A 27,700-nucleotide genomic window follows, 5' to 3' on the forward strand; every position below is an offset into this window, starting at 1 on the left:
TGGAAACATGCTAAGTGAAAGAAGCCAGACACAAAAGGCCACATACTGTGTGGTTCCATTTATATGAATCATCTACAATAGGCAAAAGTTCCTTCAAGCAGATTTGTGATTTCCAGGGACTGGGGGCAGGAGAGTATGAGTGGTGGGGTGTTGCTGCTTAATGAGTGTATTGTTTATGTTTGGGATGAAACTAGCTGTTTAGTTTTTTCCTCTCAACTTAGTCAAAGGCAACGTGAGAAAGCATCTAGCAATAAACAAATTTACAAACCTTTTCAGATGCAAATCAGTGACTTAGCACATGTTACTATAAAGTTTTAATAGAATGGAGGATTGAGTTTGGAGTGGGAACACTGGCTAGTGACAATCTTGCTTCCTTCTTTTCTTAAATATTGAAAGTTAAGAGTAGGAAAAAAATACAGTCTCTAAATATCAGGATAATAAAGAATTTTTAAATAATTTCTTCCCATAATGGGAATAATTTAGAATTAAATATACTGTGAAATAGTTAAGGGTTTTTATTTCTTAGTATTTTTATTGCTTTATGATTATGAAAGAAAGTAAAAGAAAATGAAAATCTTCTCTAAACTCCGCCGGAATAATCACTGTAACGGATAGTATGTTTTTCCCCAGGATTTTCCATGCTCACATAACAACAGCTAACTGTGTGCTAGGCGTTGTAGCAGCAACTATGTATCTCTTTTAATCCTTCCAACCCTAAAACAACTGGATACACACAGTGATTAAGTAATTTTTCTAAAATTTCACAGTAAGTTACTGATGGAACTAGAGTTAGGGTTTGGGATCTGACTCCAGGATTTGTGACTGTAACAATTATAAGTGCATAGGTGCTCCTCTCAATGTGTGTAAGTCCACATGATTAAAATCTCCTCACTTAAACATGAATACATTTTAAAGTAGGATTAAAATAGCTTACATTTATTATGTGACTGGTACTGTGCTGTTGTAATCTAAGTGATTAGTACTTTTATTTTCACAAACTATACAAACTATCCTGTAATTTTTTTAAACCAACAGTGTATCTTAGAGAGGGCTCCTCAAACCTCAGGCTGTGGACTGGTACAGGTTTGTGGCCTGTTAGGAACCGGGCTATATAGCAGGAGGTGAGCAGCAGGCAAGTGAACATGACGGCCTGAGCTCTGCCTCCTGTCAGATCAGTGGTGGCATTAGATTTTAATAGGAGCATGAACCTTATTGTGAACTACACATGCAAGGGATCTAGGTTGCATGTTCCTTATGAGAATCTAATGCCTAATGATTTGAGGTAGAAGTTTCCTCCTGTAATAGGGGAACCCTATGCCCTCCTGTTTATGGAAAAATTATCTTCCATGAAACCAGTCCCTGGTGCCAAAATGGTTGGGGACCGCTGTCTTAGATAACTTTCAAGTTAGTATGTTATTATTTAGCAGCCATGGTGTATGATAATTATATTTAAGCCATCCCCTATTGATGAACACATTGAATGTTTATAGCTTATTGTTTAACAGTATGCTAGTGAACATTAAAGGTCTGTTAGAAAATATTTTATATTATTGTAGGACAGGAATCCCATCTCTTGGTCATATGTGGCCATGAAGCTAGCGACTCTGAAAAGTAACACTCATAGTACAAAAGGTATTTTTTTGGTGTTAATTCATAGGCCTCTAAATTTTGACAGAATAGCTAAAAACTGTATCGGAGACCTCAACTAAGATGTTATATATTAAATAGCCTGGATTAAATTTTTTACAAACCTTTCCTCATTCATAACATAGAGCCTCTGATGGCTGAGGAAGTATAAGATGAAATAAAATATGTGAAAATAAAGAAAGCTCAGTTTGAAATACTTAATCTTTCTTCTAAGTAGAACTTTCACATATTCATGGACCAGTTGAATGCAATGAAAACTTTAAAACAACATAAATCTATAAAGTCTTTTAGACTCTGCTTTTCTAAGACAACCCTTTTTTAAAACAGTAATTTGGTAGCAGTTTGGCAGAAATTCAGAAATTTCATTTGAGGGTTAAGACATCAAATTAAAAAATCAATATTTTAGCAAATATTTTTGGAATGCAATAGATACACTAAACATGTTTAGTGGTTTAGAAAGTAATACTGTTTTCTTTTTCCTGAAATGTTTAGTTAATTCCATGTACCATGAAACTTCCAGAAAGACAGCCTGAGTTTTTCTTCTACTACTCTTTACTGGGAAATGATGTTACAAATGAACCCTTCAATGATTTGATCAACCCAAACTTTGAGCCAGAGAGAGCATCAGTTCGCATCCGTAGCAGTGTAGAAGTTCTTCGTGTTTACCTGGCTCTTCAGTCTAAACTACAGGTGAGTACTGCAGCAAATCGTTTTTAACTGGAGATGGTCTTTTAAGCATTAATTTAGTACCTAAACTAAATGAGAGTTTAGTACCTAAACTTAATCCTATTTCAGTAGTAGAGGTTATCTTTCTGCCACATCTTCTAATTTTTTTTAGGTACTATCCTGAGTCATGACGTTGTTGGCATTACAGTTACTTCAGAATTTTATGAGATAGCACCTCTTTTCCCCATAATTGAGAAAAGAGGTATATCAATTACCAGTCCTTTGCAATAAAAACAATTATACCTGGAGCCTAGAGCAGTGGGCATGGGCAGGGTTTGATTATTGTTAGTGGAGATATTATGTGTAGTCACACAGATCACTCTTGATTTCAAAATATATATGCCTTACTGCTATTAAAAGCAATGAGGTAAGACAGCTTTCTAAAATCTGCCCTTGATTTGAGTATTTTTTATGAACTCTTTTTGAATTGGACTCCATTTAAAAGCAAACATTGGCTGAGCATGGGAGCTCACGCCTAGAATTCCAGCACTTTGAGAGGCTAAGATGGGAGGATCACTTGAGGCCAGGAGTTCAAGAATAGCCTGGGCAACATAGCAAGACCCTGTCTCTACAAAAAATAAAAAGTTACTTAGACGTGGTGGTGTGTGCCTGTAATCTTAGCTACTCGGGAGGGTGAGGTGGAAGGATTGCTTGAGCCCAGGAGTTGGAGACTGTAGTCAGCTGTGATCACACCACTGTACTCCAGCCTGGGCAGCAGAGCAACACTCTATCTCAAAAAAAAGATAAGTTAACCTTACCTAGTAAACATTACTCTTCTGTCTTTTATGACACTTCCTTTTGATCAAACTGAAATAGGGTGGTGTTGTATATGGTTAGATATTCATTTGTTTAAAATAAAGTAATGGACAGGAGGTGAGAAGAAGCATTGGGAAATTTTAGTAGAACTGAATTTTAGAGATGGTTCTACTAAACCCAAGATATTTAGAAAACTGAAGGCTATATAAAATGATGACATGCAGGAAAAAGCAGTTTGAATTTTATTCTGTATCTGACGTATCAGTCCTTACCAAAAGTATTGATTTGTTTATTAGTTTCTAATGGAGGACATTTACATCATATAAATAGTTTTTTTTCCAGCCCATAAAAATATTACACCTTAATATAATAACTTTGAGACTAAGTTACAGGTCTCTCTTAACCCTTTCACTGATGATATTAGAGCTAAATATATTTTACAGCATGATTGCTTCTTGATTATTCATTAAAATACTAAGTTTGCTAAGGCTTCAATATAGTAAGGGAAAATAAGTTATGATTTTCTGGAGCAGTCTTTTTTTTTTAACTTGTCAAAAGGTGGTAATATTGAAGTTTTAATTAGCTATCAGTGATTAACAGTATATTCCACTCCAGAGATATTCTTTTACTTACTGTTAAGCACTCTTTTTAATATGAGGTCTGAAAAGCAAGAAAAGAGAAATGCTCAAGATATCTTATGAGTGAAAAAAACAAAACTATTTGAGGTTTTTAAATTCCAAATCAGGATTGATCCACTGACTTAGTTTTTGAAACCGTGTTTAAATTAATGGTAAAATGGAAATAGAAAAAGGTTGAGGTATTTTTTTGTTTAAATTCATGCATTAGTTATTTTCTTACACACTTTGCATAGTAAAATATTAAAGTAGTTCATCAAAGAGGCAGAAAAAGGAGCAATAACATATGATTATGTAATACCAAAAGAAATGAAAAGGGTAATAGCTATTATTGAGTTTCTAGTAAACTGTGTTTTATCACCAGTTTTAACAGTTATGTGTGAGAATTCATTACTTAGTCACTTCAGGTCAATGAGATGCATTATATTTTCTTTCCGTGAATCATTTTACAACTTCTTATTAAGTTTATGATGTTTAGGAAAAAGGAGAAAGTATAAAGCCCTATTTTGATTTTTCCCTTTCATACTAGATTCATCTCTGCTGTGGAGACCAGTCACTTGGAAGTACAGAAATACCTTTAACTGGATTACTTAAAAAGGGCAGTACAGAAATCAACCAGCACCCAGTCACAGTCGAAGGTGCTTTTACCCTTGACCCTCCAAACAGAGCCAAACAGAAGCTTGCACCGATTCCTGTGGAGCTAGCCCCAACTGTGGGAGTGTCTGTGGCTCTTCAGAGAGAAGGCATAGACTCCCAGGCAAGTAGTTGCCCTCCTTCATTCCCCCACCTTCACTAGTCCCACTCATGATTACTTACAAAAGTTGAATTTCGGAAGAATTACCTTCACAAGGATGTATTTATTAATCTTAGTTAGTGGCCTGTGTTATATGATACCCCCTTTCTGAAAAGACCTTTCTGAAAAGTGTTGTGACTTCTGTTGTGGTTTATAAGTGATCCTACCCAGAGCCCTCTTAGCCTTTGGGACAGTCTTCTTATGTAGTGGTAACCCACTTATGGTCTCCCCCACCCCCAACTCAGTTAATGACTAAGGCAGAAAAGGAACTCCAGTGAAAGAGAACATTTTTAGATCTAGTTTCTGAGAATCTGCATTACTGGTATCTTTTTGGTTAATGCAACCAAAGCCAAAATAAAATTCTTGGTTCCTTAGTGCTTTGTAGTCCTCATACTCTCTTTAGTATACATAATACAGATGATCATTTATTTGGCCGTGTATTTTTTTTATTGTATCTATTCCCAGAATCAACTTTATCTTGTTCTTTCAAAAAGCTGATCTTTATACAGGTTGTGAATTAAAGATAGGAAAACCGAAATGAGTGTTTCAAAGATATATATACATATATTTTTAGTGGGGAGTGGAATAAAGGAGATACAGAAAGTCATACTAGACATCTGTTTTTTCTCTTTAGGAGTCTAGTTCTCCATTGTACTGCCTTGGTAGGTAGGAATAACCATCCCCAGGGACACCTATGCCTGACTTCTTTTCTGAAATATCCTTTCTTACCCATTAGGATGCATTTTGGTATTCAGCTCTGGATATCATATTTCCTCTGTTCATCTTCCTTTTTCTGGTCCTAGATGCTATAAAGAAATTTGCAAATTATGAAGAAAAATAGACTAGGAATATCCAAACTGGGAAAGGAAGCTTATATTTTTAAAAAACAACGCCAAGTTTTTTGCTTAATTATGAAGGAAAGTTCTTTGCAAATTATACTTTATTTAAAAATTGTTTTTAGTCTTTAATTGAATTAAAGACCCAGAATGAACATGAGCCAGAGCATTCAAAGAAGAAAGTTTTAACCCCCATAAAGGAGAAGACACTTACTGGGCCAAAATCACCAAGAGTGTCCCCTGTTCCATCTCACAACCAGTCACCTCCAACAAAAGATGATGCAACAGAAAGTGAAGTGGAAAGTTTACAGTATGATAAGGACACCAAACCAAATCCAAGAGGTAAGGTTTTTTTGTTTGTTTGTTTACAGATCTTTGAGGTATTGCATTTTGCAGCCATCTAAAAAATGACTATGAGAACTTAAATGAGTTTTAAGTAAAAATTATGGGTTTGTTAAGAACCAATAAGGCTGGGCGTGGTGGCTCACGCCTGTGATCCCAGCACTTTGGGAGGCTGAGGCAGGCGGATCACCTGAGATTGGGCATTTGAGACGAGCCTGACCAACATAGAGAAATCCTGTCTCTACTAAAAATGCAAAATTAGCCGGCCATGGTGGCTCCTGCCTGTAATCCCAGCTACTCGGGAGGCTGAGGCAGGAGAATTGCTTGAACCCAGGAGGCAGAGGTTGTGGTGAGCCAAGATCGAGCCATTGCACTCCAGCCTGGTCAACAAGAGTGGAACTCTGTCTCAAAAAAAAAAGAAAAGTAAAGAAAAAAAACCACCAATAATGTGTGGAAATATAAAAAATTTCAATGCAAAGTCATTGCAATCTATCTAACTTCAAAATAGAATTCACTAAATTTAGGTAAGGGATTTTTTATTTTACTTGTACACTGGAAATATCCTATTCAATAGACATTAAATAATATAGTTTTTGCAAATAGATTTTTTAAATGATTAGATTCTTAAATATCTTGAATTTTGGAGAGAACAGTTATTAACTGCCTCTTATAGTAAACTCATAATAACCATTTTTGATCCTAAAGTTAAGGGAAAGTCTGATAATGCATGATTATCTGATTTAATAAAAAATTTCCTTCCATTGCAGTTATAGTTAGTAGTGTAAATAACTAGTAGTGGATTAGGAGTTAGATCTCTTTGCTGTAAGTTACATCTCTGTCATTGAGTAGCTGTGTGACTTAGGCCACTCACCAAGTATCTCTGATCTATAATAGGGTTGGACTAGATAATCTGTCTTTTTAAGTTTCAGCCTTCTGTTATTTTAAATATGCCTAAAATAACCGAAACTACTTTAAAAAGGTGATGTCATTATATCAGTAAGTCTCATATACAGCCCTTCAAATGTTAAGTTATGTGCCTCTTGGAAATAAGTTAGTGCCTACTAGGCTGCAGTCATACATATTTCTCTGTTCTGTACATTTTCTATATGTGTTGAGAGTAAGCTCTTTTTTCACATAATTCTAGAATGGAAATTACAACCTGGGTTATTTTATGTGAGTTACTTTTAAGATACTTATACTTCAATTCATATGTTTATGAGACAAAATAGCCCAATTCCTGCTTAAAGGTAAATGAGATGATAGCCTTAAACTATCTGTACAATTTAAGATAAACTGTTAGCAAGTGTGATCGTTTTGTTTTATTTTATGTTCATTGTAGCCAGTTCTTCTGTACCTGCTTCACTGGCCCAGCCAGTGACTACATCCAATGCTTCAGAAGTAGCTTCAGGACAGAAGATTGCTGTTCCAGCAACATCACATCATTTTTGCTTTTCAATAGACTTAAGGAGTATACATACCTTGGAGATTGGTTTTCCAATCAACTGTATATTAAGGTGTGATTTGATTTTGTTTCAAAGTATTATTTTCTGAAGAGAAAGGACTTTCCTGTGTTTGGGGAATTGCAAAGAGAAATGTCACCAAAGAAGTTATAACATTTGTTAAATCAGTGGACTAAAAGGGGGTAAGGCTATATCCTAATGATTTTGAATTCAAACAAGGGTAGCATTGGTAGAGGAGAGGTAACTGTCTTATCTATTCTGTTATAATAATTGTAGGCATTTATAATAATTTATTCTAAGTAATATAACTATTATATGTATTTTGATATACATAATATGCCATTTAAAGTACAGTGCCTCTTAAACTTCAGAAGTGGTTTTTTTCTGGAAAAAGGTATTACCGGTCAAAATAATGGTAGTGTATTATCTGATTTTTCTGTATAACTGTATTATCATGGGAGCTCATATTCCTAATACCCACATTTCATAGCTATGAATCTGAACACCATACTTAATCAGCTGTAAGTGGAATGTGTCTACATTGTTCTATATTAAGAATTTTATATAATATGTCAAGTAGTTTTACACAATTTGTTTTTAATGATGTTACATTTTTATAGTCTTTTGTGCCTGAGATATAAATTAAATATAATACAATTATGTGTTTAGTTTGGGGTAGTTAGCATCTCCTCATAAATTTCTTTGGAACAAGCATTAGCATTTACAAAAGTTTAGGAAATAAATTGTTAAATCCATGTAACACTTTTCGTAGAATTCACTTGATACAGACTAATAGTTCTGTCTTTGAATCATTTTAAGGCACTTTAAAAATGCTGACCATTTAACTTTTTCTGTTTGATAAATTTTCATACAATGCTCTCTATTGGTATGGAACTGTAGTTTGCAACTGTGTCATGGAATTTCTTAGGTAACACTGGTATTTGAAAAGTTTCTCATCTGCATGACTTCCTTTATGTATTTATTTTTCTTTTAATCACTAAATCCTGTAGTGTGGTGGTAAGCATAGGGAGTTGAAACTCTAGGGCATTTAACTTTCTCAGAGATAACTGGATTTAAATGGATATGTAATTATATAGGAATTGGGTGACTACATAGAATTCTTATTGGAAAGCAGTTTTTACTATTAGTGTTTAAATTTTTGTTCTCATATATGAATAACAAGATGCAAGATTAAATTTAAATGAGCATTATGATATCTTTATGTTTGGCTTTAAATACAAAGTAAGTTCAGCAGTAGTCAGGCATTCTTCCATTTAATCTAGCGTGGGTTTGTGATGAAAGGGAGAAACAGTGTTGTTATGTCACTCTCTGATTCATCCATAATACATTCAAATTGCTTGCATCCTTGCAAGATTACCATAATTACCAGCTTACCCTGAATGCATCCTTTTGGAGTTGACTAAGGGCTTTTTATCCCATAAAAAATCAGGACACTATTGTATAAAAGAAACTAGGTTTACAAATAAAATTAGGAAACATTTCTTGAATATTATATATGGCAGAAACTGCCTGTGTCCCTGGGAGTGCAGAGATAAAAAAGGTAGGACATGTGCCCTCAAGAAACTTCTTATACAGATGGCAGATTGGTATTTCTACCACGTTTCTATTAAAAAGTTATATTTGCTCATAATATTCATATTGTACTTTTTTTCTAAGAAACAGACTATATCTCGTCTGTATACCATATCATAAGATTTTTTTTTTAATTCTAGGTACTCATATCCATTCTTTGGAAGTGCAGCTCCTATTATGACTAATCCTCCTGTAGAAGTTCGGAAAAACATGGAAGTTTTTCTTCCCCAATCTTACTGTGCATTTGATTTTGCAACTATGCCTCATCAGCTGCAAGACACCTTCTTAAGGTAATGCATACAGTGTATGTATGATATTAATTATTTTAAGTCAATTCTTGAAAATTTGTATTTTATTAAAAAGGAATTCCTGTAGGTTTAAATCCATAGCAGTTTATGCATTTGAGGATCAAGAAACAAATTTACTAATGATGTGTATGAAATTTTTGCATCTGCTACAGGGTTTTGCATGGTTTATTATAAAGGTTCTTTTTATTTTCCTATCTTATTTACCTGAATTTGGATATTTTAACTTTGTTAAAAGAAACTATATGTAATGAGGGACCTTTGAAAAGTGCTCTTGTCTTTTCCTAATATAATATGGGAAGATAAAAAGCTAAGAACTAAATATTTTTGTTGATTCACCGAATGGAAAAAATTGCTTTTTCTATTCTGAACATATAACTAGAGATGTTAATCTGGCTATCTGAAATGGATTCATGAAAAAATCTGAGATCTGCGAAACACCTTTACTTTCTCAGAGTATCACAATTCAAATTTATACATTATTTAGAAAAGAACGAAGGGTAACTTCAATCTAACCATTTGTGGGAATTACAGCATTTGAAGGTTTTTATTACATAGAAAATGGTACAAAAAATGTAATAGTAGGCCTGGCATGGTGGCTTACACCTGTAATCCCAGCACTTTGGGAGGCCAATGTGAGCAGATTGCTTTGAGCCCAGGAATTTGAGACTAGCCTGGGCAAAATGGCAAAACCCCGTCTCTACAAAAAATACAAAAATTAGCCAGCATGGTGGTACGCACCTGCAGTCCCAGCTACTCAGGGGGCTAAAACGGGAGGATCACTTGAGCCCAGGAGGTTGAGGCTGTTGTGAGTTGTGATTATGCCACTGCACAGCAGTCTGAGTGGCAGAGCAAGACTCTGTCTCAAAAAAAAAAAAGTATTATCATGAATTACTTAAAGATAGGGATACATTATGAAAAATACATTATTAGATAATTCTATTGTTGTGAACATTGTAGAATGTGTGTACTTAGACAAACTTAGACAGTATAACCTACTGTGCACCTAAGCTAGATGGTATAGCCCATTGCTTCTAGACTGCGAACCTGCACAGCATGTGACTGTACTGAGTACTGTAGGCAGTTGGATAAAGGTAAGTATTTGTGTATCTAAACAGAAAAGATACAGTAAAATATGATATAATTTTATGGGACCACCATTGTATACGAGGCTCATCATTGATGAAAACATCATTTCATACTTGCTGCCTGTGAAATTTAGTGTTCAGTCTAACAATTGTGTTAGATGACATTCCAGGTAACAAAAACATCTTTGACTCCATTAAGGGAATTCAAAGAATTTAGTTCAGAAAAGACTTTAGGTCAGAGTTGATAGGTATGAACACATGTTTCTCTCTTCCTTAGGATTCCATTACTGGTTGAACTATGGCACAAGGATAAAATGAGTAAAGATTTACTTCTGGGAATTGCGAGAATCCAGCTTTCTAATGTCTTGTCTTCAGAAAAAACTCGTTTTTTAGGTTCTAATGGTGAACAGTGTTGGCGTCAAACTTACAGTGAAAGTGTGCCTGTTATAGCAGCACAAGGGTAATGCATTTCACAGAATTGGTCTTTGCTTTTTCTTTTTAATTCATTGAATGATTTTGATTAGCCAGCTACCACTTCACCCTTTCATAACCTCTTTTTCCTGATCCACCACTTCACCCTTTCGTAACCTCTTTTTTCTGGTCTTCTCTGACCTGTGGCAGTTATACCCCACTTTGCCCTTTCGCTTTCTGATACGCATTTCACCTCACAGAAGTCAAGAGTCTGTGCTACCACAGTATTGTAATAGTCAGATGGCTAATTATTTTCCTTCCCCTCTCTAGCTTTAGAATTTTAAATGTAAGACCTATTTTTTTTTATTTTGTGATTTGAGATTAAACTTTATCATGTGTTTTATATTATTTTGCATTGGGAATGGCTGAGACTGTTTTCCCACTTAAAATATTTTACTCCTACCCCAAATCAAAAGTCTGAGGACATTATAGATATTTGGCAGTCAGAGGCAGTTTTTAAAATAATTATTGGTTTTTTGCCCTGAACTTCATTGCCACAAAGAAAAACTTGAGTTTTTTTAAATGTATTTTAAATACAGTAAAATACTTGTTGAATTATCTTTTTAAAATTAACAATAAAAGTTTAAAATTTAATTTAACATTATATATCATATGCCCTTTATCGTTGAAGATAAGACTAAAAAAAGATAGAAATAAGGCCCAGTAAAATTTTAGATCTGAAAGTATTACTGAAATGTCTTTCCTTATTCCTCAGCATTCGTAGCCATTTTGTTTCGACTCCTATTACTGAAGAATCTTCCTTAAAAATTAGTTTTTTTCTGTCATTATAAGAAGATAATAAAATCATTAACAATGAAAGCTATTTTAATGCTGCCTGTTTGTTATGAATATTTACTTTTATTGCCCTACTTTGTAGACAGAAGTTTTAGGAGCTTTACTTAAGTGAGAACCTTAGATACTCTCAGGAGTTTCTGTCAGATATAGTCATGTTTCATTTAACCTTATTCACTTCTTCTGAAATCTGAGATTACAAGAGGAAAATGTAAAAGTTGGTTAATTAAGATTTCTAATTGTGTGAGAACCATTCGTTCAAGTTTTGTTTGACCAGAGTATATTTGATTTAGACAAAATCATGGTTTTGTATTGCTAATATTTTATTTTCTTCTAATATTTTCTCTTGTTTTCATTTGGCTAATGGCAAATGCCGCATGCAGTTCTATGATGCAAAGAGGTGCTCATTATGATAATACTAACATATAATTATCCTAGAAGCATTGCTTATGTGCCAGTTATGCCTAGAGGCATTGCTTATATCTAGTAAAATATTTATGAGTGTGTACATCCCAGGAAAAGTAGAAAAAAGAATTCAGAATAACCAATATAATCAAGAGTAGGGGAATTGTTAAGTATATTTTACTACATAAATTCATTTGTGTATTTTACAGGCAATAAAAAAATCACATTTTTAAATTAATATTATGATGTGAGAAAATGCCCCTGATGTAAATAGGAAAACAAGACAAAACTATATGAAGTCAACATGGATGTGTGCATGTATATCTATATGTAAATAAAACAGGAAGGAAATAAACTACATATTAGCAATAATTACCTGTGGGCAGTAAGATTTTAAATTTCATCTTTATACCTTTTACAGGTCTTAAAGGGGTCATTTTGTAGTAAACGTATGCATGTATTTAGCAGGGTGTTTGTGATGATCAGTTTATATATGTGGAAGGTGTTGAAGCCTACAGAAGCTACTGCAGTTTCAAAAACAATAGAGTTAGGTGCAGAAAATATTGCTTACTCCCCATTGCTAAAGCACTGTGGAAATAAAAGGAAAAATAATATAAAAGTATTTCTGTGAATTTTAAGGTATTTCTTATTTTATTTGTAGATCAAATAACAGGATAGCAGATCTTTCTTACACAGTGACTCTAGAAGATTACGGACTAGTAAAAATGCGTGAGATTTTTGTCTCTGATTCATCTCAGGTAAATATAATTGAATGTTATCAAATTATTTTTTAAAAGGAATCTAATGTGCGTATGTGTGTGAGTGTTTAAATGTACTTTTTGGTTCATCTCTTAGGGTGTGTCTGCCATACAACAAAAGCCATCTTCTCTTCCTCCAGCACCTTGTCCTTCAGAGATCCAGACAGAGCCTCGTGAAACCTTAGAATACAAAGCAGCACTTGAACTAGAAATGTGGAAGGAGATGCAAGAAGATATATTTGAAAATCAGGTTACTTTTTAAATGTTACTTTAAAAATTCTGTTTTGTCTACTTTGTGTATTTTTCCTTCTCCATAGCAAGGTTCAATCTCTATAAGTTCTGTAGGTACTTTATCTAATTTCTTTGAATGTCAACAATGCCTTAAAAAAAAAATTGAGAATCAAAAAATACCTGAAATGTGGCAACTTGGCAGAAGCCACTCAGAATTCTGTCAACTTTCTTCATGATTATTGGGTAAAATTAGGAAGTTACTCTTTAAATTTCATGTCCTCATTTGGCATACGCTCCTGGAACTTGCATCATTAGTCTCCAAACAAGAGTTAGAAAGCACAACTCACTGTTAACTTTATACTTTCCTGAAGTGAACTCAAACGGATATTATTTGCCTCAGGCATCCTTTTTTTTTTTTTTTTAAGAATGAAAAAGAATGCGTGAAAAAATCATATTAGTGATTAGCATCGATTCTTTGACAACTGATTCATTTATTTGACATATTTGGGGTTTTTTGGTGACTTTATTTTTCTTTCTTTTGTAGCTGAAGCAGAAAGAACTGGCTCATATGCAAGCTCTTGCAGAGGAATGGAAGAAAAGGGACCGAGAAAGAGAATCACTAGTAAAGAAAAAGGTAGTAACTTGTGTAAAAATGAGGAAGAAAAGGAAGAATATTAATGATAGTATCTTATATTTGCATTAAAGATAGTCTCTGGAAGGAATAACCAATTATAGTGGTGATATGTTGGCATGGAAGAAGTGGATGGTGGCTCTGGATAGAAGGGAGGCGTTTCACTGTAAAGTATTTTGTGCTTTTGGGATATGCAAATGTATTACCTATTCAAAAAATATATAAATATAGGCCAGGTATGGTGGCTCACACCTGTAATCCCAGCACTTTGGGAGGCTGAGGGAGGATTGCTTGAGGCCATGAGGTTGAGACCAGCCTGGACAACATAGTGAGACCCCCATCTCTTAAAAAAAAGTGTGTGTGTGTATGAATATACAAAAATGAATAGAGAAAAACCCTGCTGATGTATAAAAAAGAAAAAGATAGCACATTTCAATATATATATAACTACATATTATAATCTGTAAGTTAGTAAGCTGTCTCAAATGTTTAAGCTATTTTTAAGAATTATGAAATAAATCACATTTTTAAAAATGATAACATGAGACCATCTGATTTTATTCCTGAAGCAAGAGCTTAATATTTGTCCATTTACACTCAAGTTATTAAATAAAACAACCCTAACAGTTAGACTTTCTTCAAATATTCTATTAATAATTTTAGGACGTTAGAAATACTCTTAGTGGTTAGTCAGTATTCAGCTTCAGATTTGAGGGGATGGCTCTACAGGTCTCCAGTGCTCCTTCTCTCTGTAACCCCCTCCTCTCATCAACTCTAGTTGCCTCAGCCTCTCTAGTCTCCATTCCATTTTCTCAGCTCAGCAAGATTGCTAGTGTCTGTTTGGGTTCCCCTTGCTTGAGCTACAGTCTTCAGGCAGTAAGCTAGATATATTGTAGGGGTTGCCTCATTTATTTCCCACCTTTTACGGATCATCATCCTGTGCTGCCAGTTGCCCAATGGCTGAAAACAGTTGTTTCATAAATGTTGTTTAATTTGTGTTTATACTCACTCATAGGTGGAAACTGAACAATGACATCACTTGGACTCGGGAAGGGGAACATCACACATCGGGACCTATCATGGGGAGGGGGAGGGGGGAGGGATTGCATTGGGAGTTATACCTGATATAAATGACGAATTGATGGGTGCTGACGAGTTGATGGGTGCAGCACACCAACATGGCACAAGTATACATATGTAACAAACCTGCACGTTATGCACATGTACCCTAGAACTTAAAGTATAATAAAAAAAAAATTTGTGTTTATAGAGGAGGGCCATTTGTCTTTTATGGGTGGAAACAGAAGTACACAGGCCTTTGATTTTAAAATAACCATATCAGCCTTTTCTAACTTAATTCTCACCATTAAAAACTTGAATAACCAGTGAACTTTTTAAAAAGCTGAAAGACAAAAATAAGAGTACATCAAAGTCTCTATTCTTCAGAAAAGTTCAGATAATCAATATTACAATAATTTGAAGCCCTGACATACATTTTAACATTATACTAGTTATCTTGTTATTTAAGAGTGAGTTTTATATTAAGTAGTATTTATAGACCTCACCTATTAGATATTCATTGAATCTGGGGGAGCTGGAAAATATCATTTTAATTTTTAAACTTTTTAGCCTAGCCTTTTAGACAAGATGAGTTTATCCTTGAACCATTTTTCTTCATTGCTGTTAAAGAGTATTTTAGTATTGAGGTCTGCAAAATTCAAATCAGGAAATATTTGAAAAGTTAATAAAATTACTAGAACCGTGACAAAAATTCAATTTGTGCCATAATTAAACTTTCTGTGAAAACTCACCAAGTAATTTTTGGTTTATTGTCATTTTGGTAATAATGATCTTTTCAGCTGAAATTTGTAATTGGTTTCCATTTATACAGCTTCTACTCTTTCAGCCTGAAATGATGAGTTCCTGGCTAGTTAATAACTCCAGTCAGAAAACAATGTGATGCCTACCTAATAAGTGATTGTGCTGTTTACTCAAATTAATCATATAGTAAAGGTAGATTTGAGATTGAGATTTGCCATTTTCTTTCAACCTAAGTGCATTTTTGAGACCAAATACTTTAATTCATTTGTCTTAAAGTATCCTGTCTTGCATGGGATCAGTTTTTCTTTTAAATTTTTTCAACCACTGCAAAATCAAGTCAGTAGTGAGAAAAAAAAAAAAAAGTTGCTTTTCAGTATGATCAATTATTTTAAAGCTAAATACTCAGACTCTCACTATAGTATTTTTTAAATGTCAATTTTATGTGAGCCTTTTCTGTTTTTGTTTTATTTACCTAATTTTTTTTTTTTAAAAAAACGATGTATAACTTCTTTCATACTTTGAAATTTTACCTGAAGGAGTAAATCTATACGTGGTTCATGTTCTGCCCTCTGGAGCAACTGAGATATACTCTGTCTTACATATGACTGTCCATCAGATAGCTGAAGATAGTCATTACCCACATAGAAGGAAGACCTCAGTTCTACATAAGGGAGCATGAGGAAGTGTTCTGTAGATAAGATCATGCTTTCACTTTGGTGAAGATTGGTGAATATTGCCAGGTAGACTCAAAAGGTATTCCAGACACAGCCCCTATAGCAAAAGGCAAAGAAGTTTGAAATAGACTCTGCGTTAAGAAAATTATAAGTAGTTTGATGTTGGAAGAGGGGAAGAGGGGAAGAAAGAGTGTGCCTCAAGAAATAAGAGAAGTTGATGCCCTGGAGAATAAATGATCTCATAATCCATTATGTAGAGTGTAGACTAGATACTGTAGGGTTTTTTTTAACCAGGCCTTCCTGAGAGAATGAAGCCCTTAATACCCTAAGGGATCCATTATTGGTAATAAATTCACTTTATCCTATGCATCTAAAATGGTAGTTATGTACCATTTTAGGAGAGGATGGAGAAAATAATTAAATCATTTTCTGTGTTTTGTGGTTCAGATGATAAACCCTAGTTGAGAAAGGTAGAAATATCAGAATTTTTTAAAATGGAGATTTTTATATAAAATAAGATAATTAGGTTTTCATTCTGTAACAATAATTCTGATGGAAGTATAGTGGATAGAATAGAGTAATGTGAAACTAACGTCCAGGAGACCAGGAAAGCAGTATGTCTTAAAGAAAACGAAAGCCAAAAACTTATAGTAGCGAAAGGTTATGGAGAAAAGGTGGGTGTTGTAGAGATGATTTTAAGGAGGTTTAGGACCTCAAGTGCTAAGACGTCCTCGTGGCTGCTCACAATCCTACTGCTTTCCCTAGTCAATTCATTTTCTCACTCACCAAAACAGTTAGTTTTTGTCTTAACAGACAATCCTTCCTCATCCTTACTCAGTTTATCTGTGTCTTTGAAACACTTCCTCTACTTGGCTTCTTTGACTATACTTTTTTTTTGGGCTATACTTTACTACTGTTGTATTCCGCTGTGTTCACTGGTCTCTCTTTCCTAATTTTCATGCTAGATTCTCCTCATGTTGGCTTTATTGGCTTGTCCCAGAGCCCTGTCCTCAAATACCATCTTTTCTTCTCTCAGCATGCTCACTCCTTTGATGATTTCATTCACTCTCTTGGCATGATATACACCAAGACACCCACCACACACACCCCCCCATCCCCTTACTTCTTCCCTGGACTCTGCACTTGGCTATTTAGTTGCTTACACTACATACGCGTTTCAAATTTAACAGTCTTTTGTTTTCATCCTCTGTAAATTTAGATTAAGTCTAATATATTAGAGGATGTGGAAATCATAATATATGAATAACAGTTAAAATTTGTGTTTATCTTGGAGAAGAAAAAAGACCAGGAGGAGGAAATATGGCCATCACCACTCTCAAATTCATAAAAACACATTTTTTCTTTGAACTGGAGGATGTAAGTTGTGACTTTCCTATTCTCAGGTCCTTTGTTTCAGTGAAATGATACATATTTTTGAATTTGTGTGTGTTTTAAGTTTGGGAGAAGGTAGGTAACTTTTTTTTTTTAATACTATATTTTAGGTGGCTGAATATACTATTCTAGAAGGAAAACTTCAAAAAACTCTAATTGACTTGGAGAAGAGAGAACAGCAGCTTGCTAGTGCGGAATCAGAGGTATTTCATTCATCTATCATATTTTTTTTTTTTTCAGCATAGAGGGATTTCTTGCAAAGTAGAAATACTATTTTGAAAGTTAGGTGCAAAATAGTCCCAAGAGAGAAGGGATTCAGGATGGGCTGCTTATAAGAATGAGACAGCAAAGACTGGAACTAGAGGGATTCCATTTATGGGAGTCTTACATAATTATTTAGAAAGAGGTGGAAAGTGGTGTTATTAGTAAGCATGTCATCTATCATATATCTTTATTTCACAGTCTATATATGAAATTCTTACTGTTTATTACTTTGTGCTCTATATATTTCATGAAAATTGTCTTTTAGACATGCAGAAAACTGCTGTTCAAACTGTTGTTCAGCATATCTTACATATTAGAATAGGTAGAAAAGTATGTCAGAGTGTTTAAACTTAATAGTGTAGATATGTTCCTAATATGAAGGCTCTATTCTGTGTGATTAGGCAAGAATCAGACGTTTCTAAAAGAGAAACTTGGGCAAATTTGCTTACACAATTAAAAAGGTTTTATTCAAATGGAAATGTTAAGTGGTTAGGGTTTTGAAGTGAATTTATACAAATTGTTTATGGATTTTTATATGTGTGTATAATAGTATTAAACAGTGATTGAAAATTTATAATGGTACACTTGAACATTAACTCTCTAATAACTGAAAAATATGTGAAAATAAATTTGTCAATATCCTGAACATTTGAGTGTATAGAAAGATATTGGAATGTTGAATAGTATAATACAGCTAGTAATAAACCAACCTCTTAAAGATGCCTTTGTTTTAAGCTTCAAAGAGAAAAAAAGGAACTGCAATCAGAACGTCAACGGAACCTGCAAGAACTGCAGGACTCTATCCGTAGGGCCAAAGAGGACTGTATTCACCAAGTAGAACTAGAAAGGTTAAAAATCAAACAACTTGAAGAGGATAAACACCGCCTTCAGCAACAGGTTGGATAACGTACTTGTCATCTTTTTATACTTAGTTTATTTGCATTCTAGTAATAAGAGAAATATTTCACTACTAAAAAGTGGTAAAATTCACAGTACTTTAGACTATTAATCATATTTATTGCACTGAGATTCAAATATACTTTAAGTTGGATCTTCTAACTGTTTTGTGTGAAATTGTGCATATTTCAGGTCATTTCCAACTTAAATCTTTTTCTGATAAGTCTTCTTTAAGCAAACAGATATTCTTCATGTAGCACTAAACCAAATTCATTTAAGGACCAAATTTAGTTAAGATCCAAATTTCATGAGAGAATTGTCAGTGTTCCTATTTCCTCCCCTCATACTCAGTAAAGCTGATTGATTTGATCAACACTGTTGTCCTTGTTTTTGTGTTTTCTCAACTTCCACATCACCACTCTCCTTGTTTTTCTCTATCTTTCTGGCCACCCTCAGGCTCTTTTGCAGGCTTGTCTTCCTTTAACCATTACATATTGGACTTCCTCCAAGCTCAGGACTTACTTTCTGCAAAAATAATCTTATTCATGATTTCATGCCCATGATTTCAGAGACAATCTGTATATCCGGGGACTTTCACATCCAGGGTCATATCCAAGACCTTACCTTTGCCCTCTAGACCCATATATCTGATTGCATTTTTGTCATCTCTATTCAGATGTCTTAAAGGCATTTAAAACCCATTGTGGCCCTTGTCTCCATACTTGACCTTCTACCTGTAAATGTTCTTTGTTTCAGTGATGGGCCCCTCTAATCTACTCCTCATGTTGTAGCCAGAAAGATATTTTTGAAATTTGGGAATCTTGATACTCTCCTCTTTAAAATTTTTCAGCATTGTCTCGTTGCTCATAGGACAAAGATGAGAATCATTGCCTTGTCCTGCAGCCCTCTGCATAGATCAGAGCCTGTCTCTCTGACTTCATCCCACACTCTTGTGCCTGTGCTGTGTACTCTCTGGCCATGCTTGTCTTCCATCAGTTTCTCAGGCATGCCATGCTCACTTCACCCACAGGATCTTCATGTTTGCTGCATTATCTGGGCCTGATGTACTCTGTTCCTCTTTCGGTTTTAAGCTAAAGCATCACCTACTCCTAGAAATCTTCCCTATTTCATGCTCCCCGAGTCTAGGTCAGGTTTTTATTTTATGGTCTCATAGGACATTATTCTCCTATTCTTTTTCTTTATGATATGTCATATCAGTTTGTTTTTATTTTCATTAGCATGATAATTTAATCAGTATCAGATTGTTTGCTCCATAAAAACTGTTCTGGTTTATAGCTGTATCCCAGGAGTCCAGGCCAGTTGTCAACACATAAAAGGGGCTCAATAAATATTTGCTAAAAAAAAGGAATCAAGCTGTTAAAAATTAAGCTTATCTTTCTTGAAAAATTCCAGTGTAGATTAGATATGTATGATGAATGCCTCCCAAGTCTTCAGTAAATTTTCTCATGAACAGTTTCCACAACAGCACAGGGCCATTATTTAGGTGGTTGTAAAAATATGAATTTGATTGTTACCAAGTAGGGTAGATTCGTTTAAAATACAAAAGATAAAGTTGTAAAAGTGAGCACTTGTGGGATTCACCAGTAATGCTTCTCTTCTTCCACTTAGCAGGAGGATTCAACCATCTAGAACAAAGGCTCTTAACATGTATTAGAGTCACCAGGAGAGCTCTTGAGAAATACGCATGTTTGTACCTTGTCTAAGACTGGTATAAGCAAGGCACGGTGGTTCACACTTGTAATCTCAAACTTTCAGAGGCCAAGGTGGGAGGATTGCTTGAGCCCAGGAGTTCAAGACCAGCCTGGGCAACATGGCAAAACTGCACCTCTGCAACACATATAAAAATTAGCCAAGCATGGTGGTGCACACCTGTGGTTCCAGTACTCAGGAGTCTGAGGTGGAAGCATCCCTGGAGCCCAGGAGGTCAAGGCTCCAGTGAGCCGTAATCACAACATTGCACTCCAGCCTGAGCAACAGAACGAGACACTTTCTCAAAAAAAAGAAAAAAGACTTGCAGATAGTGTTGTGTATTGTGTAGTTTACTTCTTTGTAGGAATAACTAACTTTGGTGGGAAGAACTGGTATTTTGGAAAAATTACCCAGAGCACACTTCTATTCTTGAACTACTGTTCTAAAACCTGGGGGAAAAAAGGGGAGGTAAGAAGGACAGGAGAAGTTACCAAGATGCCCAGATTGCTAAGTCCATGACTGTAGACGTATCACATTTTAGGTATGGAAAAGCTCTTTGGGCCCTTACCTTGACCATGTTATGTGTATTATACACACAATTCTAACTAGCCTGGCAGAAGGGACAGTTAAATACACTGTCAGTGAGAGCTGATGAAGATAAAGTATCTGTACTCAAATAGATTATAGCAGGCACCGGAACTCAAATCACTATATTTGTGGATCACTTAGCAAAGGAAAAAGAGCCCAACATGCCTTGATAGCTTACTGCTTTATAACCCTATTATAACAAGAATTGTTTATGATAATGTTCTGGAATTGTGAAGAAACTACCAAATTTAATGGTTTCTTAGCTTTTGTTTAAAACAGAAAAGTGAGAGACTTTAGAAAGGTTTCTATTCAACTTTGGATGTTAAAAAATAGGTAAACTTCTGTCATATGGAAAATTCTCATGTATGGAACACCACATTACCTAAAGATGCTAGATAAATCCTAATTATTACTGATGATTTCCATTTTTGCCACATATTTTCTTAGTATTAATATTTCAGATTTAGGTAAGTCCTACGCCTTAGGGAAGAGATAATTGGTTTATCTAATGATGGATAGTCATAGCAGTACATGTTTTTGGAAAACATCTTCAGCAGTCTTTGTTCGCATTTCAAAAAAATCTCATTCAAGAACATCTTCATACCTTTTTTTAGAAAAAATTTGAAACTGTTCTAAGAGAAATTTGAATGTTCAGTCCAGGCTGACTGTCGTGTCATTTTGTTTTTCAGGAAGTATTGACTGCTTTAATGAAAGCATTATTCAAGGGGATAAAAAAGTCTAAAGTCGCTTTTTGCCCCTGCTACTGACTTAGCTCACTAGGTCTTTGACACTACCTCAATTATTTAGCTTCTTTGACTTTCAGTTTTTTTTTTTTTAACCTATTAGTATGAAGGAATTGAACCAAATAATCTTTAAATTACCTTAACTTGTAATAGTATCTGAATTTGTAAAATTCATACGGTACCAAACTATAGAAACAAGAAATGCTACATTAAAATTGAGCTTATTTTTATTTACATGGATACTTATCTGGCATATCTGTAATGCTCAGTCTTTTTTTGGCAGGGGGTCAGGATTATTCATTTTTTTCACATTTTATTTTCATTACATTGGGCCAGGCAGAGTCATGCACCAGAGTATTGATGATTATGTTGTTCTTTTACTTTCAAACAGAATTGGGATCCAGGTTGTAACTGTCTCTAAATTCAAGATCTGGAGCACAATCAGAAGAGGTTGACCACTGCTGCTAGGGGCTAGGGGTCTCTGGGAAAAAGGAGTCAGTGTGGAGCTGACAATGGAGGCCTTATGTTCCAGGGCTCCATTGGGGTACCCGAGGATCTTCCATGTGGCTCAGAGGAGCTCCTCAAAACACAGGCCTGGAGTTAGAACTTAGGAATTGGAAGGACGACCAAATTTGTAAAGACAGAACCTGAAAAGATGTCGTCCTTCCATCTGTATCCCAGAATCCTGTGTAGGCCTTCTCCTTAAGTAGAGGGCCGGGGTTGGGTTGTTGGCATCAGAGTAGTCCGGTAAAAGTCTGGAAACTTGTCACCATCTCTTCTTTATGCTCCTGTGCTTTGGACACTGGGCAGTTGCTTTAGACTATTCCTGATTGTTCGTCCTCAACTCTTCAAATTCAAGAAATTTCCATTCTTTTATAAACTGAATCTCCCGGTCACTCCTTGATTTACTTAACTGTGCTGATGGTTTTTCTGGTTTCTTTTTCCTTCTTTGTTTTCTGAGGATTTCTAGTAATTTTAGCCTGAAATCTTTTTCTCTGTTTTTATTCCTGAGTCTTCTCCTGAGATTCTTTTCCACTGTAGCTGTAGGGCCTAATCCTGGGTTGGCAGAGAACTTGCACTTACTCTGCTCTAATGGAATCCAGGAGAGACAGAGTTGCCTTAGTGTTGAAATGTGTTAGCTCATCTCTGCTTCTGTTGGTCTCTTGCTGAATTTTTTCTTACATGTGACATCTTAAGAAAAGTGTAAAAAAAGTATATTTCTGAAGGTAACTTTTAAATTTGACGTTTGAGCTTTACCAAAAACATTTTCATGATACTATTTGATAAGAAATTTCATATTCTTCAAAAGTTTTTGTATAATCAGTTGATTTACTGAATTTTTAATTACTAAGGATCTTTATTTTCCTCATTATGCCCTAGCAGTTTTCCAGATTTTCTACTATGAGCATGCTTTAGAATAAAAAAAAAAAGACTCTGTTGAATTGAATTCTTTATTGTTAAACTTTGCATATCATTGTTTTGAAATGGCTAAACTTTTTTTTAATACAGCTTAATGATGCTGAAAATAAGTATAAGATTTTGGAAAAGGAGTTCCAACAGTTCAAGGACCAGCAAAACAACAAACCAGAAATCCGTCTACAGTCTGAAATAAATCTTCTCACCTTGGAAAAGGTACACATGTTAATTTTGCACAGTTTAACTAGTCCCAGTGATCAATTTATAAAATCAGTAAATAATGTGTATACAATGTAATAATGTTTTGCTGTAGTGTTCTGATGTCAAATAAGAACGCATCAGAGAATTAAAGGCACATGATGTTATTAGTACTTGAATTTCTTGGCTTATGTCAGTTGTAGCTTATACAAATTAGAGTCCTTGGTTGCAGACGTCTCAGAATTGACTAACTCTAGTAAGGAAGGAATTTACAAAACTTTCAGGAGGCTAAAGAACTATGGGCAAGATAGGGGAAGCAAGGCATAGCTAAGATCCTGTCAGAAAACAGTCTACTTTGGATGCTCCTGTTGGTGCTGTCACTGGATTCCCTGCCCTCTGATTCTAGTGTCATGCTGTTGAACTGTTTTGTGGTAGCCATTGTGAGTATTCTCTCCATGTATCACCCCTGTAGATTCGATGTCCTAGGTAGGAGTATTCATTTGAACCACAGACTTGCACTCTGTCTGTTAGCTAGAAAGAAGGGATGGTTGTCTTATTTTGTTTTCTATTGTTGGAAGCCATGTTCTTCTCATTTAAATTGAGATTCCTCCACAAACAGAATGTTCAGGTGCTAGGCATTAAAAATAATGTCCATTAGACAATCTAAGTTTGACAATATGTGTTCTTGCATTTTATGATTTGATAACTTTTAGGCATGATTTTAAAAATATAGCATTCAGAGGAAAATAACACAGGTAATACATAGGAAAATTACCTTCAAAATTTAAAGATTTGATTGTGTCAGCCATTCTCTGTCTTTTCCTACTCAGCTTTGTATTGAAGGCTTCCTTGCCCTCATAGACTCGCCACCAGGGGGCACTAGCAGAAGACTGGTGGGTGGGAGTTGGATCTATGCTGCAGTAGTTTTTTCCATCTCTCTACTTCCTTTATTTTCACCGGCAGTAGTAGAATCTTTTTATGGTTCCATGTCCCATCCAAGAGCCCTTCTCTCCAGCTTCCTTCCTCACTGTCATTCTAGTCACTGGACAACAGAGCTCTGGTGAGCATTTCCTTTGGGCATTTCTATAGTTTGGCTCTGTGTCCCCACCCAAATCTCATCTTGTATCTCCCATAATTCTCAGATGTTGTGGGAGGGACCTGGTGGGAGATAATTGAATCATGGGGGCAAGTCTTTTCTTGTGCTGTTCTCCTGATAGTGAATAAGTCTCACAACATCTTATGGCTTTAAAAAATGGGAGTTTGCCTGCACCAGCTCTCTCTTTGCCTGCTGCCATCCACATAAAATGTGACTTGCTCCTCCTTGCCTTCTGCCATGATTGTGAGGCCTCCCCAGCCACGTAGAACTGTGAGTTCTCCATTAAACCCGTTTCCTTTGTAAATTGCCCAGTCTCAGCTTTGTCTTTATCAGCAGCGTGAAAACAAATTAATATAGGCATCATGTTGACATTCAAAAAGTTTCAAATGTTGGAGCATTTTAGATTTTTGGATTAGAGATGCTGAACCTGTAGTAGTAGTTTACAAAATAGGGCTGATACGAGAATGCTGGAAGTAAAGGTAATTTTTGGCCATATGGGGGAAGGTCTTAGATGCTAAGTGAAAGAATTCAAATTTTATCTGGTAAGAAAAGTCAGATGTTACTCCCAAGTTTGTAAGATTGGTGTAATGGATGTTAATATAAATGAGTTTTGATGAATCGTAATCAGAAAGCAACACTGGGGGCTGCGTGCAGTGTCTCATGCCTGTAATCCCAGCACTTTGGGAGGCCACGGTGGGCAGATTGCTTGAGCTCAGGAGTTCAAGGCCAGCCTGAGCAACATGGAGAAACCCTGTCTCTACAGAAAAAAAAAATATATATATATGTATATATATATAATGTATGTGTATATATACACATATACATGTGTATATATATATATACACATATACATTTCTTATGCATTTCTTATATACACATATATACATGTATATATGTGTATATATACACATATATACATGTATATATGTGTATATATATAAAGTACATACACACTAGCTGGATGTGGTGGCATGTACCTGTTGTCCCAGCTACTCAGGAGGCTGAGGTGGGAGGAGCACTTGAGCCCAAAAGAGACTACAGTGAGCCATGATCCCACCACTGCACTTCAGCCTGGGCGACAGCAAGAACTTATCTCAAAAAAAGAAAAAAAAAAAAAAACAAAGCATTGGAGAGTGAGAGATAGACTTCCATGTTTGGGAAAATGGACTAAAGAATAACAATCACAGCCAAGAGTACTTTGAGAGAAGTAGTGTCTGGTGTCTGCTAAAGTGTGGCAGGGAGAGAAAGACTGTGGAATAGCTTCAAAATCTTTTACTTAATAAATCCAGCACTCAGATCCTTAAAGCTTATGTTGAGATACTATAATCTGACAGTAGGCTGTGGAATAGATTCCTTTAGGAACTGTTAATACTTATTGTGTACTTTCTGCACTTATTTCAGAACTACCATAATCCAAACTAAATTCTAAACTTTCCAAGGCAGAAACCATGTTATAGCTATTTTCATATTACCTGTTCTTAGGACAGCACACTGTACCTTATAGCACTGAGTAAACATTTTGTTAATCATGATGATGAACCAGCACCATCTTTGCTACTCAGAATTTTCATTTATTCATTTATTCAGCAAAAATTAATGGAGGGCATGTTGTCATCTTGTTTCAAAACTGTTTTGAGATGTTAAGTTGCTGCTAATCATTCCACCAGCTATTTATTGAGTACCTTCTGTGTTACTAGGATTATAGTTAGTCTTGCATTAAACAAGACAGATTCCTCAGGGAGATCCATTATAGAGGAGAGAGTAAAAAAATAACGAGGTCATTTTTGTTTATGTCAAACATAAAAGTAATAAAAAAGGTGATGTCATATTGAATGTGGCAATGTAGGTGGCCTGTCAGGATAGATACTACCCCACATGAGGTGTTTAAGGAAGGCCTTTTTGAGGAGGTAACTAACATTTTAATTGGGACCTGTGAGAAGAGAAGGAGCTAGCAATGTGAAAAGCTGTGGAAGGTGTCCAGGGAACAGCTGCAAAGGAACTGAAGTGGGACTAAGCCTGGATTGTTTGAGGTTGAGGACGAAGGCCATCCTAGAGCTTGAGGGAAGGAGAATATACAAGATGAGGTTCCAAGTATGGGCCATTAAAGCCATGACAAGGAGTTTAGGTTTTTATTCTAATAGAGTTATAGTATAATAGCCGTTAACAGTATGGAAATGAGCCACATCACTTTGGTTCAAATCCTAGCTCTGCCACTTGGTTTACTTCTCTGTACTTATTTCCATATATTTTAAATGGAGGTAGTAAAGTAATAAGGTTGATGACAGATTTAAATGACTCAGTATTTGTAAAATGCTAAGCACAGAACCTAGGACATTGTTTTACTTAAATCCTGTGTTTGTAAATATAAGAGTTAAGTAAACAGTGAGATACCATTGAAGGGTTTTAAGTAGGAGAGTAACTTGATCTTTACATTAAGGAAAAAAATTATTCATCTAGTGTGTAGAAAATGTGTGTTAGAGGACAAAACCTGTCTCTTTGGCTTATGACCCATATATTCAGCTGCCTACCCAACATCTTTTCTTGAATGCCTTAGAACAGTAGTTCTCAAACTTTTGGACTCAGGGTCCCTTTACTGATGATCACTGTATTAGAAATGGGAAAAAATACCTAGATAACATTTTTATGAAAAATATTTTCTAAAACAAAAAATTGAAAAGAGTAACATTGTTTTACTATTTTACAAATCTCTTTAGTGTCTGGATAATAGACATCTGAATTCTTATATCTGATTTTGAATTCACTCTGTTGTGATACTATACGTCATGTAGCCTCTGGAAAACTCCAGTGTACATTCATAGAAGAATGAAAGTGGAAAAGACAAATAATCTTTTGGTATTATGAAAATAGTGTCCATCTCCTGGACCCTTGGAGGTCAGTCTTCAAGATATCCCTGAATGTCCAAAACTAAACTCAGTCATCTCCCTGAAATACATTTTTCATCTAGTGTTTCTGAACTCAGTAAATGTTTCTGTAGCCTGTTAACTGCCAAGCTATCTTGGGGTACTCTTATGCCCACATTGATTTAATTGCAAGTCTTAATTGATTCTTTTTCTTACCTGTTTGGACAGTCTCTTCATTTTTCTGCCAGTGAACTTGAATCCAGCTGGACATTTCCCACTTCTAAAGTATTTCTGTGTTTATAAATATGAATTCTGTTGTACCTACCAGAAATATTTAAAGCACTCATTGGATAATATCACATCGATTCTCACAAGATCTATTACGTGGGTGTCTAAGAGTACTTCTCTTTTACCCTGGGGAAATTTAAAGACCAGAAATCAAAATAGTAACAGAGGTATTATCTTATTCATCCCTGAATATAGACTGGTTGACTAGTAATATCCACGATAAAAATAAATTTTAAATGACTTTTAAAATTTCTTCCAACTACGCTTTTATCAAAAGGATAAA

At 35.1% G+C, this 27,700-nt stretch overlaps 1 protein-coding gene across 4 annotated transcripts in view; it reads left to right on the forward strand.

Annotated features, from left to right (window-relative positions):
* Positions 1–27,700, forward strand: part of CEP120 (centrosomal protein 120) — a 76,614-nt gene that overhangs the window by 25,774 nt on the left and 23,140 nt on the right. For all 4 annotated transcript variants that reach the window (XR_004056363.1, XM_030927418.1, XM_010367484.2 and 1 more), the window contains 12 exons: positions 2,140–2,337; positions 4,294–4,521; positions 5,519–5,735; positions 7,075–7,249; positions 8,929–9,078; positions 10,459–10,641; positions 12,511–12,607; positions 12,705–12,857; positions 13,383–13,472; positions 17,467–17,559; positions 18,356–18,517; positions 23,068–23,190. Coding sequence is in view for 3 of the 4 variants with exons in the window: in XM_030927418.1 (XP_030783278.1) it covers positions 2,140–2,337; positions 4,294–4,521; positions 5,519–5,735; positions 7,075–7,249; positions 8,929–9,078; positions 10,459–10,641; positions 12,511–12,607; positions 12,705–12,857; positions 13,383–13,472; positions 17,467–17,559; positions 18,356–18,517; positions 23,068–23,190 (1,869 nt within the window). In the remaining variant the exon portion in view is untranslated. The remainder of the gene's footprint in view (positions 1–2,139; positions 2,338–4,293; positions 4,522–5,518; positions 5,736–7,074; positions 7,250–8,928; positions 9,079–10,458; positions 10,642–12,510; positions 12,608–12,704; positions 12,858–13,382; positions 13,473–17,466; positions 17,560–18,355; positions 18,518–23,067; positions 23,191–27,700) is intronic.

Source organism: Rhinopithecus roxellana, chromosome 3, assembly GCF_007565055.1.
Source record: "Rhinopithecus roxellana isolate Shanxi Qingling chromosome 3, ASM756505v1, whole genome shotgun sequence".
In the NCBI taxonomy this organism is placed as follows: domain Eukaryota; kingdom Metazoa; phylum Chordata; class Mammalia; order Primates; family Cercopithecidae; genus Rhinopithecus; species Rhinopithecus roxellana.